The sequence below is a fragment of the Zophobas morio genome, unplaced genomic scaffold (genome assembly GCF_036711695.1).
Source record: "Zophobas morio isolate AGI-343-1 ecotype UQ-CSIRO unplaced genomic scaffold, CSIRO_AGI_Zmor_V1 ptg000471l, whole genome shotgun sequence".
NCBI lineage: Eukaryota > Metazoa > Arthropoda > Insecta > Coleoptera > Tenebrionidae > Zophobas > Zophobas morio.
Window position 1 is genome coordinate 22,704 of NW_026972574.1, and position 12,546 is coordinate 35,249.

Sequence of the window (12,546 nt, forward strand, 5' to 3'; positions counted from 1 at the left end):
TTTTCACACCTCGTCTTTTTTTTCAGGAGGTCGAACCTTTTCTTTTTATGGGTTCGTTCGGCCTCCCGACACTTCGAACGGAAAGACGCCAGAAGTTCCGGTGCCGTGGATGGCGACTGGAACTCATCCTCGCTGTCCACAGTTCGAGGTGTCGGGGGTGGTGTCCGGCGGATCGGTTGCTCTTCCTCCTCTTCCTGCTGTTGCTGCTGATGGTGCACTGATGGGGAGCGTACATCAGCATCAGGAACAGGAAGAGTTGCATTCGTCTCTTGTTGTTGTTGTTGCTGTTGCTCCTCAGGGGTTGCCTGCATGTTCTCACACAACGCCCTCAATAACTTCATGTTCTTTCCACCATTTTCCTCTTCGCCATCGAACATAGATGGCGTCAAGTCGATATCGAGAGGAGACGGCTGCTGGTAGGAACATGAGGGCTGTGGAGAACTGGGCTCTGGAGATCTTAATCGACTCATCTCCTCCTCCGAGAGCTCAGAGATAAGTCTCATAGGGGGTGGTGGTGATGATGGACGGCAATTATTACTATTGGGTGGCTACAAAATATATAAACATTACTTAGTTATTATTAAAAAGAGAAAAAGCAATCGCAATAATAATGCAAATATATAATAGATAAAAATAAAAAAAAAAACCTACCTGAATGACGATATTTTCCAGAATATTAATTTTTGGTTTTTTTAAACTCAGGGAAAATTTCATTTTTATTGCAGGGACACTGTACACACACACACACACAAAGAGAGAGAATAAAAATAACTAATGACAATTATAAGTAACTACTCTAAATATATAGGAAAAATAATGCAGAATATACAAAAAAATAAACAATGTAGAGGGGTTAAATGCCGAATCAGCAGTTTTTCATGTCCATATATGGACATTTTAAAGATTGATCCAAATCAGAGAAATGCAATTCAGCAATTTTTGAAGACGTGCTTTTCTCGGAAATTAAGAGTTCAAGGTTATGAAAAAACCTATTTCTGTGAGAAATGCAATTCGGCAATTCCATAAACACGTGCTCTTCACGGAACTTAAGAGTTCAAGGTCATGAAAAAACTATTTCCGTGAGAACTGCAATTCAGCAATCCAAGCCTCACTGTGATGAAGCACATGTATATAAGACGTATTGGTGTTCTATAAATTTATCAGTTCAGTTCACACATCAGATATGTTTCCACTGAAAGAGAGTCTTTTGGTTTCTCGCGATCTTGATATAGATTCATTGAATGAAGAGAAACGTTGTATCATTCAAGCAATCGAAAGTTTGTTACGACAAAAATTTCCATTGTGCAGAAAATTCATGGCTGGTGGATGTGCCGCATTTCTATTGAACCGAACCTCTTCATATACGGACATTGATATTTATATAGAAAAAAATGAAAATATAGAAGAATGGGCTAAGGATAACTGCCAAGCTAACCGAATCTCTATTTACGTTTATCAATCCAAATGGCCTTGCTGTTATTTGAATTTTGAAGGTTTTCTATTTAACCTTATTTTTATTGAACCTCGTCCTCAAATTTCCTTGGAAGCCAGAATACTAAGAATTCTCAAATCTTTCGATTTAACGATATGCAAAGTGGCAATGTATTTTTCAAGTGGAGTAAATCCAGTACTTGTTGAATGGAAATTAACAGATGTGAATTTCGACAATGTTGAAAAAAAAGATCGCATCACCAAATATAAGAAAAGAATTGCGAAAAAGGAAGTACGATTTGAACCAAACAATTTAGCTATGTCAGCATATACTGTAGTGGTAGATCACGATGATTCCTGTGTTGCTGCTAATAATTTGAAAAATATTAAATAATTTATTGTTGTGTTAAATCGTAGTGCTGATGCTGTTAGAAAAAAAAAAAATTATAGAATATATGTGAAATAAAACTAATAAATGTAAATAATTGTTTTATTGAATCCGTACATTCATACATTTTCAAACATTTGTTGGATTATTGGGTTTGCTACAATGAGTGAAACATATTAACACTAAATAAAGTAACACACAAAATATAATTACAAAAATAATTGCTCCTGCAGAAGTAAATATCCAGATCCAGGGTTTTGCCAAACAATATTGTGTAGCATTTTCACCGCTAGAACTTTTGTATCCACTATAATCGTTAATAGTGGTGATATTTGGTGACTTGCATCGGCTTCTGTTTTTGAAGACAAATTCTAGTTGATACTGCAGTTGGCTGGAAACGGATACATTTTTTGAATAAAACATAACTAACTGATCATGTCCATCTTTAATTTCTATCATTTTTCTACAAGTACATTCTTTATTTCTAACCAGAGTTTGTAAATGTACATCTGTAACATTGCTATCAGTGAATAAATACAAATCTTTCTGTATTAAAATGGTCGATAAAATAAGTGTGCAGTTTAAGCCTAACATTGTTTGGATAGAATGAGTACTTTGTTGTTGCGAAGTAACCTATATATGTATTCAACAGCACCACCACCACCACCACCACCACAATTAGCACTAACGGCTCGCCAAATCCCAGCATGCTACTATTACGGTCATTATCGAGAATATGAGAAAAAGTGAAGCAGACCACACATGATCGTTTCTTAAACAAAAATCAAAGATTTCCTTTGAATTGTTACTACTGTTAATATTTTCGATTATTAACCATTGAGAAAATTGTCGATTTCCTTGTTCTGTTTTTATCTTGTAAGCCAAATAATTTTGCGTTGTGATATTTTTCGCATAGAAGAGATGATAACTGGTTTCGATTATATTGATCGGAGTCATTTTTTCCCAACATTCCTTTTCATACGTCTGAATATACAGAAGAGTTATGTTTGGCGTGGTATAGATATATAAGTTGTTTTCAACAAGCGCACTTAATAGTACCATCACGTTAATAGGCAGAAACATTTTAGACTAGTTATGTTCTTGTATACACACACTCGAATAGCAAGCTTGTAGAGGTGGTAAGTCATGGTAGGGTGGTAGCGATAAACGGACCGAAACAAATTACTATAATTATTTTATTATTTTCTTCTAAAAACTGACTTATAATTATTGATTGCCGTTCTGTCCAGAAGCAGCTCCCTACTCATGGAGGGGACGTACGTTTGACTAATTTCATTATCCCAGTTGTCTGGGCATTCTATTATTGGCGGTGGTGGTGGTGCTCGTGGTGGTGGTGATGGTGGCGTATGGGATGCTCTGGAAGCAGCCTCACGAAGACATCTCTCCCGCTCCCAGGCCTCACGATGACAATTAAAAATATGGCGCTTCAATCGGCTCTCAAGAAGCCTATGGCTTCTGTCAAACGGGCATATGACAAATTGCTCTAAATAAAAAAAAAGAAAAACAATTAGGATTTTTATTTAATAGTAATAAAGACAAGCTTACCCATTTTGTTGTTTATATATATTTTTCTTAAGTGTTGAGGACTGACTGTGATCTTCAATTTGTTGAGGACTGTTATAACTCTTGCGGGTGATCTCCCATTTATACACATTATCAATCCCCACTCTTGCTATTTTCCTCCACTTTTACTACAGATTACATTTTCTTAATTACGCTGAAGTTGATAATTTAGTTGTTTTTCTGAGCTTGCAAAAATACGCGTCTCATTTTTCGCTGATTTTTATTAAATTTGTTGAGTTGTGAGTTACAATCGGAAATTTCGTTCACATATAAATAAGAAGGTATTCCACAGAAAAATAAAGAAAAATAATAGTGCTCTTCTTTCTACTGTGATAAACAAGTTCGACAGCAAAAAAAAAAAAAGAAATGCATCCGCAGGAAACAGTGACGGCTATATGTAAAGGCTCGCTTAAGCTAATTCATGAATATATTAGTAAAATCAAAACAATCGAAGAAATTAAAAATTTTTTAGTATATATAAATACCAGCATTAGAATAATTAGAAAAGCACTTAGATGTAAAATACATCGAGAAAATATTTTAGAAAATGCTAATTCCTTAGAAACAAGTCTAGCTTATTTAAAATTTTACCGCTTCAAGCTTTTAAATAAAAAAAAACAATTGTCTCTAAAAATTGGAGAAGGTTATTTTAAAAGAGACAAATTTAAACCTACGGCAAACGTAACCTGGCAAGACATAGAATCTTGTTTTGAACAAAGAATTCGTACAGGATTTATAATTAATCATCACATTAAAGATCCTCTTCAGTTTTTTCGACAATCTTTTAAATGTTTTATGTTTAGAATTAGAAAAGAGCTAAAAAACACGATGCTAAAAGTAAATGTAATTTTTTCGGCAAATTTTATTAAACCGCACTCTGGTGAAACAGACGTTAAAACATTCTCCACAAAAAATCAGCACATTGATGCATATACAGATTTAAAGCAATGGTACGAAGAGAACGTTGTTGATAAGATAATGAAGAAATTAGAAGAATTTGCGGAAAAGGACTCCGGTTGGGCGTTGTATGAGATTTTAGGATTGAAAATTAACATAAATAAATATGATCCAATCAAATTTGGTCACTCAACTTTCGTGTCCACACCAGCTTGCATTAAAAAAAAACATGCAATAATTAATGTTCAAAATGATGATGAATATTGTTTTCTATGGGCAATAGTTTCAGCTTTATTCCCTACCGATAAAAATTCACATCGAAAATCGTCGTATCCACACTTCAAAAATGTGTTGAAATATGATAATTTAGACTTTCCAATCACAATTAAAGACATTCAAAAATTTGAAGAACTCAACAATCTTGCAATTAATTTGTACTGCATCGAGGAGAAAAAAGTTTTACCTTGTCGTTTAAGCACAAGGTTTTTAAATTCTAATAAAGTAATTAATTTGCTTATGCTACCTGCTGAAACACAAATACAAAATACAAAAAACGACAATGATCACTTTGAAGATCGTCAATTGCTCTATCATTTCGTATGGATCAAAAATTTGTCAGCTCTTTTAGCTAAGCAACTTTCCCTCCATAAATGTAAATTTTATATATGCGAAAGATGTTTAAATCATTTCACTACAGAGGAGTTACTCCAAAAACATAAAACTACATGTCAGAGTATTAATAAATATTCCATAAGATTGCCATCAGAAAACGAAAATTATTTGTATTTTCAAAATTATAGATATCAAGAGAAAGTACCTTTTACTATATACGCAGATCTCGAGAGTATTCTTCTTGATTATTCAAAAGACCACATGTCCACTACTTGTAAAACCAATCCTTATCAAAAACATGTTGCATACAGTGTTGCATACTATTTTCACTGTTCATATGATAATTCTCTTTCCAGATTTCGTTTGTATCGAGGTAAAGATTGCATCCAATGGTTTGTTCAAGAGTTAAATCAATTGTCTCATTTTTGTAACAACAAATTTCAAAACATTATATCTATGGAAAAATTAACTACACAAGAACGTGAGCAGTTTGAATCCTCACAAATATGTCATATATGTAAAAAAACATTTTCAGAAAATAACGTTAAAGTGCGCGATCATAATCACTTAACTGGAATGTATAGGGGCGCTGCACATCAGAATTGTAATTTAAATTATAAAGATATTTGTGTTATACCTGTGGTGTTTCATAATATGAGTGGATATGACGCACATTTTTTTATTAAAGAACTTTCAAATTCAATAAAAGGTGACATTAAATTGCTTCCCATCAATAAAGAAAGATATATTTCATTTACTAAATTTGTCGATGATACAAAAGTTAGTTTACGATTTATTGATTCTTTCAGATTTATGCCCTACAGTTTAGACAAGCTTTCTTCCAATTTAGATAATTCACAAAAAATTATTACTCAGACAAATTGTAATAATATGGAAGAATTTTATTTGTTAAACAGAAAAGGAGTGTTTCCTTATGATTATATAAATTCCTGGGAGAAACTCCTTGAAACAAAACTACCCGAAAAAAAGGAATTTTATAGCCGCTTATACGAACAAGATGTTAAAGATGAAGATTATTCTCACGCTATCAAAGTTTGGAATACTTTCAATATTCGTACATTAGGAGAATATTCCGATTTATATTTAAAAACAGATGTGCTTCTTCTAGCCGACGTATTCGAAGCATTTCGAACTACGTGTTTAAATACTTATCAACTTGATCCCTTACATTATTATACTGCACCAGGTTTAACATTTGATGCCATGTTAAAAACGACAAAAATTAAACTAGAACTCTTAACGAACATAGATAAAGTCCTTTTTGTGGAGAGAGGTATTAGAGGTGGAGTTTCCCAATGTTCTAATAGATACGGTAAAGCCAATAATAAGTACATGAATAAAGACGAATATGATCCTTCACAAGATAGTACCTATTTAATGTATTTTGATGTTAATAACCTTTACGGAGCGGCAATGTCTCAATGTTTACCGTATGGGAAATTTGAATTTGTAGAAAATTTCAATATTTCAGATATCTTAGATACTTCTGATAATTCCACAACTGGTTATATTATTGAATGCGATTTGGATTATCCAGTAGATTTGCATGAAATACATAGCGATTTACCTTTAGCTCCAGAGCACATGATACCTCCCATTTCAAGATCTAAACTTAAAAAGTTGTTATTGACTTTATATCCTAAGAAAAATTATGTTATACATTATAGGAATTTAAAAATGTATATAAAATTTGGTATGAAAATAAAATGTGTACATCGTGTTCTTAAATTCGAACAGTCTGCGTGGTTAAAGGAATATATAGATTTAAATACAAGGCTTAGACAGCAAGCGAAGAACGATTTTGAAAAAGATTTTTTTAAATTAATGATTAACGCTATTTATGGTAAATGCATGGAAAATGTTCGAAAACATAGGGATATTCGATTGGTCAGTAAATGGGAGGGACGATGGGGAGTTCGTTCTCTTATTTCTAAACCAAATTTTCACAGTTCCGTTGTATTTGATGATGATTCAGCTATCATCGAAATGAGTAAATTAGAGGTGTTTTTAAATAAACCAATTTATGTCGGTTTTTGTATTTTAGATATTTCTAAAACTTTTCTCTATGAATTCCACTATGGTTATATTAAGGAAACATTTAACAATAATGCAAAGTTGCTTTACACCGACACTGACAGTCTAATTTACGAATTTCATGTAGGTGATATATACGAATATATTAAGAAAGATTCTCATCGGTTTGATACTTCAGACTATGATTTGTATAATGTTTATGGTATAGAACAAAAAAATAAAAAAGTGCCAGGTTTGATGAAAGATGAAAATAACGGTAAGATTATGTTAGAATTTGTGGGTCTCAGATCGAAAATGTATGCATATAGAGTTGCAAAGGATGATTTTAATAAAAAGGTAGTTAAGAAATCCAAAGGTAGTACGAAAGCTTCACTTAAAACAATAACATTCGAAAATTATAAAGAATGCTTATTTAATAGCCGAAATTACGAAAAGTCCCAAAATCTCATCAAATCAAAACATCATATTGTTTACACAATAAAACAGGAGAAAATAGTTCTCAGCCATAATGATGATAAGAGAATTGTTACAAGATTTGCAACGGATACGCGACCTTGGGGATATCATATTTCGCCACCAGAAATGTGAAGAGTGGGGAATTATAATATAAAAGCAGTTTAAGTTAGCTGATGATTTATTCGATGTTGGTGATTTCACATTACTACAATGTCTGACTTGAGACAGTTTGTTGATTTGCAAGCATTTTGTGCATCCGAAAATGTGTATAAAATTTATCTTCGCGCCGCTGCGAATGATAGGACAAAATTAAATTTGTTCCTTTACATTATTGAAAAAGCCGAATTTATTGTACCGGATGAAGTATTTAAATGGATTGCTGAAAATGAAGTTGGTTTTTTTACTCTTGACATATGTGTACTCCTACAAAAGAAACAATCTCTTGACAGTTATATTGATGCATTTCTAAATATATGTGAAAGAGACAACATTGAAAATTTAAATTATGCTTCTTTGGAGTTTTTAATGACCACCAACTACCTTGATAATTCACTAGTTTATAAATCTTTTATTTATAAATTATTAAGTGATCATCGCTGGCAGAATCTGGGGGATATCTTCTATCCTGTTGAAAATATCCAGAAAAATTACCGACGGATCGAGCAATGTGTTGACGAATTTATGTGTCGAGCTGCATATTTGGCAAATCACAAAGCACTCACTACATTCTTTGAGGCTCTAACGATAATCAATTACGATTCCTTCACATTTAAACCCTCTGAAAATCAGGAGCACAAAAGAATTTTCACCTGGCTCAAAAAGAACATTGTCAAAGGTGAAGCTAATCCTGAATTACCATTAGGATGGACCGAAGGACCAGATGCAGCAAGATGGCCCTCAATTAAATTAGATGATTATAAGAAAACTTTAGATGTAATTTTTGGTTGTCATAAATAAAATACACAAAAATGGTTGTATATGTAGTTTTATTTACCCCTCAAACATAATACATTAATTTTAAATACAGTAACATTTTAAATTATTCACAACACTCTGACGACATCTTGTGCAGGAATGTATTTTACCATTCGGTCGTGAAGAATAAGACAGTAGGCTGTGGTGTCTGCTGGAATACCTGCGGTCGTTTCAAACCACAACGTAATTGTAACGGGGCCTCTCTTCAAAGCTTCCGTTTGTTTAGAACAGTCGATTACTACTATGGGTGTCTTTTCTTTAAATTCATCCTTATCGAATAATGGCTCGCTAGTTTTGGATAAGAACGATGTCTGGAACTCTTTAAACATATCATAGAGAATTGCATAACGATTATTTGTGAAATCAACATTCAAGTTGTCGTAGGGATACATGGTATCGTTAAGATACAATTTGACATCTCTCAGATTACAATGATCAAATTGACTGTAGTTTTTCTTCAATTGATTTTTTCTTCCCTGTTGCAATGCAAAAAGTATGTACTGAGGTTTTTCTAAGGAAGTTTTAATAGTCCAAGTATTAGTTATCGATTGAACTGGTGGCGCAAATTCATGTAATTCTTTACTTCTAAACATAATATCCAATTCCCTGTTGCTTCTTACAATATCGATCAAGGCGATCCTTTCGGCATCGGACACGGACAAGTGATGCATTTTCCAGCATATTTTACTAAGTTCTACTTTAATTTTGTATTTATCATTTGAAGAAATTAAAGCATTTACATCGGTATTAGAACGAACTAAAACAAGCTCTTGTCTTACATTCAAAATAGCCTTTTTGAAATCTTCGCAAAAGCCAAAAATTATTTTTAATGGAATCGAAACTTCAAAAGTTCCATTTTCTTTAATTATATTCGAATCTTTTTTAGGAAACCATCCAGCATTCTCTAGAGCTACGCTTTCATTACTGTTATACGTTACATATCCTTTCATGGTGGACGCTAACCCTGGGTTTCTAATACTATCCACAACGACTCCAGCAATTTCATATCTTATTTGATTAAACAACAAAAGAACGCCATTATTTACAAATTTGATTTCTGGTTTCTGTACAATTTCATCGATTTCATTTTTCACAATAATCTTACCCTCTATATGCAATGTACTCAAATGAGGAAAAGTGTATAAATCTTGATGTTCAATTGGAATTCTTATTTCATCATCATAGTTATATGAACTGTTAGAATAAGGCAAGTGTGTATGTCTTTCTCCATAATAAATTGAATGATCATATGCAGCTTTTTCGTTTACGTTTAATATTTCAAAATTCATTGCTGTTTTTTATACTGGATAAAAATATTATTTCAAAACCGTTAATCCTAGAGATTCAAGAAATCTACGATTCCCTAATGTTAAACGTTTGATCCTTGTAGAAGGACTGACTGATTTTCTTTTCATCGTCCTATTTATATATACCGAATTTCGGTTTTTTAGATTTTCATTAAAAATAATACCCATCACGTGAGCTTCTTAAGATGCAAACGTACACCCACCTCTTCACCTCTAAAACTAACAATATTTCCTTCTTGATCTGTTATTTTAACGATTATCTCATCTATTTGTTTCGTATTAATTGGTAGATATATAACATTTAATGGTCGCTCCACTATTTTGTAACCGGGAGGTACTGTTGGAAAAAATTGATGTATTACGTGAACGGGATTTCCGTTCTTATATGAACCAGTTACTATATTACAATAAACGCAAAGAGCATTCACTTTTAAAATTTTTGCTGGAAAATCTGATATATGAGTTTTATGCGCTTTCAGAATGTTGTTCTTAAATCCTAATAAACTTCCTAAGGAATCCTTTCTTGAAAAATTTATATCAAGGGTACATTTAACTTCCGATTTTAATGTATTATTATTTCCTCTGATTATTAAGTTTGGTGTTGACATTTTAAATTTCTTTATTCTATTTCCGTATTCGTCAGTTTGGTATTGAAAATAATGTTCCATATAGTTTTTGATTTCTTTATTTAAATACGACTCAATGTCTTCTATTTCATAAGAACCCTCGGGAATTTCTATATAATGCTCTTTTTTGTCTGGTGTAAAAAAATAAAATTTGTTATTATTGTTATCGATATTTGGAAAAGAATTCCAAGTAACCAAACTTTCTAATCCTAAAGCATAGTTATAATCTTCCAAGATAATTGGTGGATAGTATCTGCTCGAAAGTACAGAACTGTTTCCATCCAATGAAAATACGTTCGACATCGTAGTACTTGCTTCAACGACACTATCAATTGAACTAAAACGCTCTAACTTCGAACAATTTTATTTGTAACAGTTATATAGAAATCGTAGACATAAATGTCCACAATTAATAGTTTTAAAAGTCTGTAAAGCTTGATGATTATATACTATATTACAGGAACCGTTGCTCTGTAAATATTTGATCAGTTCAAGAGGTGGCCTCAAATCTCCATAACTATCGAAGTATATAGCTTCATTTCGAGTTTTTTTATAAGCTGTCCAATGTGTTCCAGAACCTTCCTTATTGTCTAGATTTAATATACCACACTCATTAAGGTGCACTTTATTTGGAAGCGAATCTTTCATAAAAACTCCTCTGAAGCGAGGAATTTTCAAACGCTTTACATATTTGCAAATGTCGATGTTGGTGAGAGCATGTTTTGGAAGATTTATCGGGAGTTCTTTTGAAATTTTGATGGGGCTAAAAAAAGACCATATCCTCTTTTATATGGTTTCAAATATAATCCACTCCCTGACTTTCCTACAGCTATCGACTCCATTTTCTGATTGTGTCTTTGGTTTTCTTTCAACTGTTCTTTAGCTGATTTAGCATCGTTAACAGCTTTTGCAACGGCTGCTGCACCACCACCTAAAGATCCCAGAGCGCCTAAAGCGGCAAATATTGGTAGTAGAGGTAAAAATCCACCACTTTTCGGTATGGGTATTATACGTCTGTGACGAAGAGGTCTCACTCTCTTTTTTCCTTTTGATGATTTTACTGCTCTCATGACCACTTTTACAGCATCCTTCATATTCTTAAATTTCTTATTTTTTAAAGCAAGCCTGGCGGATTTTCTTAAAACGTTAAAATTCAAGGCCTTTCCACGTCTAATAGTTTTTCTTTTGATTCGACAACCCATACCAAGTTTTATTTTAGCTTTCATAGCAGCCGCAACACCTAAAGCAGCAGCTTTTTCCCCGAAAGATGCGTCCGAAGAACGTAGTCTAAGTTTTGCTTTATCTAATAGAACTTTATCGGCTTTATGTCGATTTTCCAAATCTTTATGTTCACTGTAAGCTATATCGTGAAATTTGCAAGCTTCGTCTAATTGATTTCGACCTTTATCTCCTCTTGCTAATCGTTTTTCTAATTTAGTTCCTGGTCCACAAAAGTTATAACCCGGAATATGAAGTTCAAACGGTAATTTATTAATAACCGAATTTACGATCCCACGTCCACAATATGTTTTTCTGTAGGTCTCACTACGACGACTGTTCCTTGTTCGCTTCGTAATCTTCATTTATACTCAAACTTTCGTATCAGCTAAAATACTAATGGAATCGTAGAAAAATTTAGTATTTATACCCCTCCACATGTCGGTTTCTTAATTAGATGTCGAAATGCGTTTGATCCCTCAAAACCTTAAATTGCCGATAAGCAATAACGATATCAAAATTAACAGTGAGAATAAAAGACACGGAGATCTTTTACCATCGACAGTAAGATGTATAATTGTCGGACCGTCTAATTGCGGAAAAACTAATGTTATGATAGGTTTAATCGAACATCCAAATGGTTTAAGATTTGAAAATGTCTACGTGTATTCTAAATCTCTTTTCCAACCAAAATATCAATATTTGGAAAATCTTCTAAAACCTATTAAAGGTATAAATTTTTATAGTTTTAACAATTTCGACAATAACAACATACCACCAGCGCACAAAGCTAAAACTAATTCTGTCTTCATTTTTGACGACGTGGCATGTGACAAGCAAAATTTAATGAAAGAATATTTTAGCATGGGACGACACAGAAATATAGATTGTTTTTATTTATGTCAAACATACACATGTATTCCTAAACATCTAATAAGAGACAACGCAAATTTTATTATTTTATTTAAGCAAGATAATTTAAACTTGCGTCATATTT

General features: G+C 32.8%; 2 protein-coding genes across 2 annotated transcripts; one reads left to right on the plus strand and one right to left on the minus strand.

Annotated features, from left to right (window-relative positions):
* Positions 1-3,001: 3,001 nt before the first annotated feature.
* On the minus strand, positions 3,002-3,995 carry LOC135120990 (uncharacterized). The gene is made up of 2 exons (XM_064045310.1): positions 3,386-3,995; positions 3,002-3,323 (listed from the first exon to the last, which is right to left on the minus strand). Exons 1-2 carry the CDS (start codon positions 3,492-3,494, stop codon positions 3,019-3,021), a joined length of 414 nt encoding a protein of 137 aa, XP_063901380.1. The 5' UTR covers positions 3,495-3,995; the 3' UTR covers positions 3,002-3,018.
* Positions 3,996-5,803: 1,808 nt separating this feature from the next.
* LOC135120981 (uncharacterized) lies at positions 5,804-7,555 on the plus strand. The gene has a single exon (XM_064045299.1). The coding sequence runs from the start codon at positions 5,804-5,806 to the stop codon at positions 7,553-7,555; it is 1,752 nt and encodes a 583-aa protein (XP_063901369.1).
* Positions 7,556-12,546: the final 4,991 nt, after the last annotated feature.

Bases quoted from the DNA above. Each gene is read 5' to 3' on its own strand.
- LOC135120990 (XM_064045310.1), bottom strand. From the start codon at position 3,494: ATGTGTATAAATGGGAGATCACCCGCAAGAGTTATAACAGTCCTCAAC. The intron at 3,324-3,385 runs GTAAGCTTGTCT...TTTTTTATTTAG, and splicing joins ATATATAAACAACAAAATGG to AGCAATTTGTCATATGCCCG.
- LOC135120981 (XM_064045299.1), top strand. From the start codon at position 5,804: ATGGAAGAATTTTATTTGTTAAACAGAAAAGGAGTGTTTCCTTATGAT.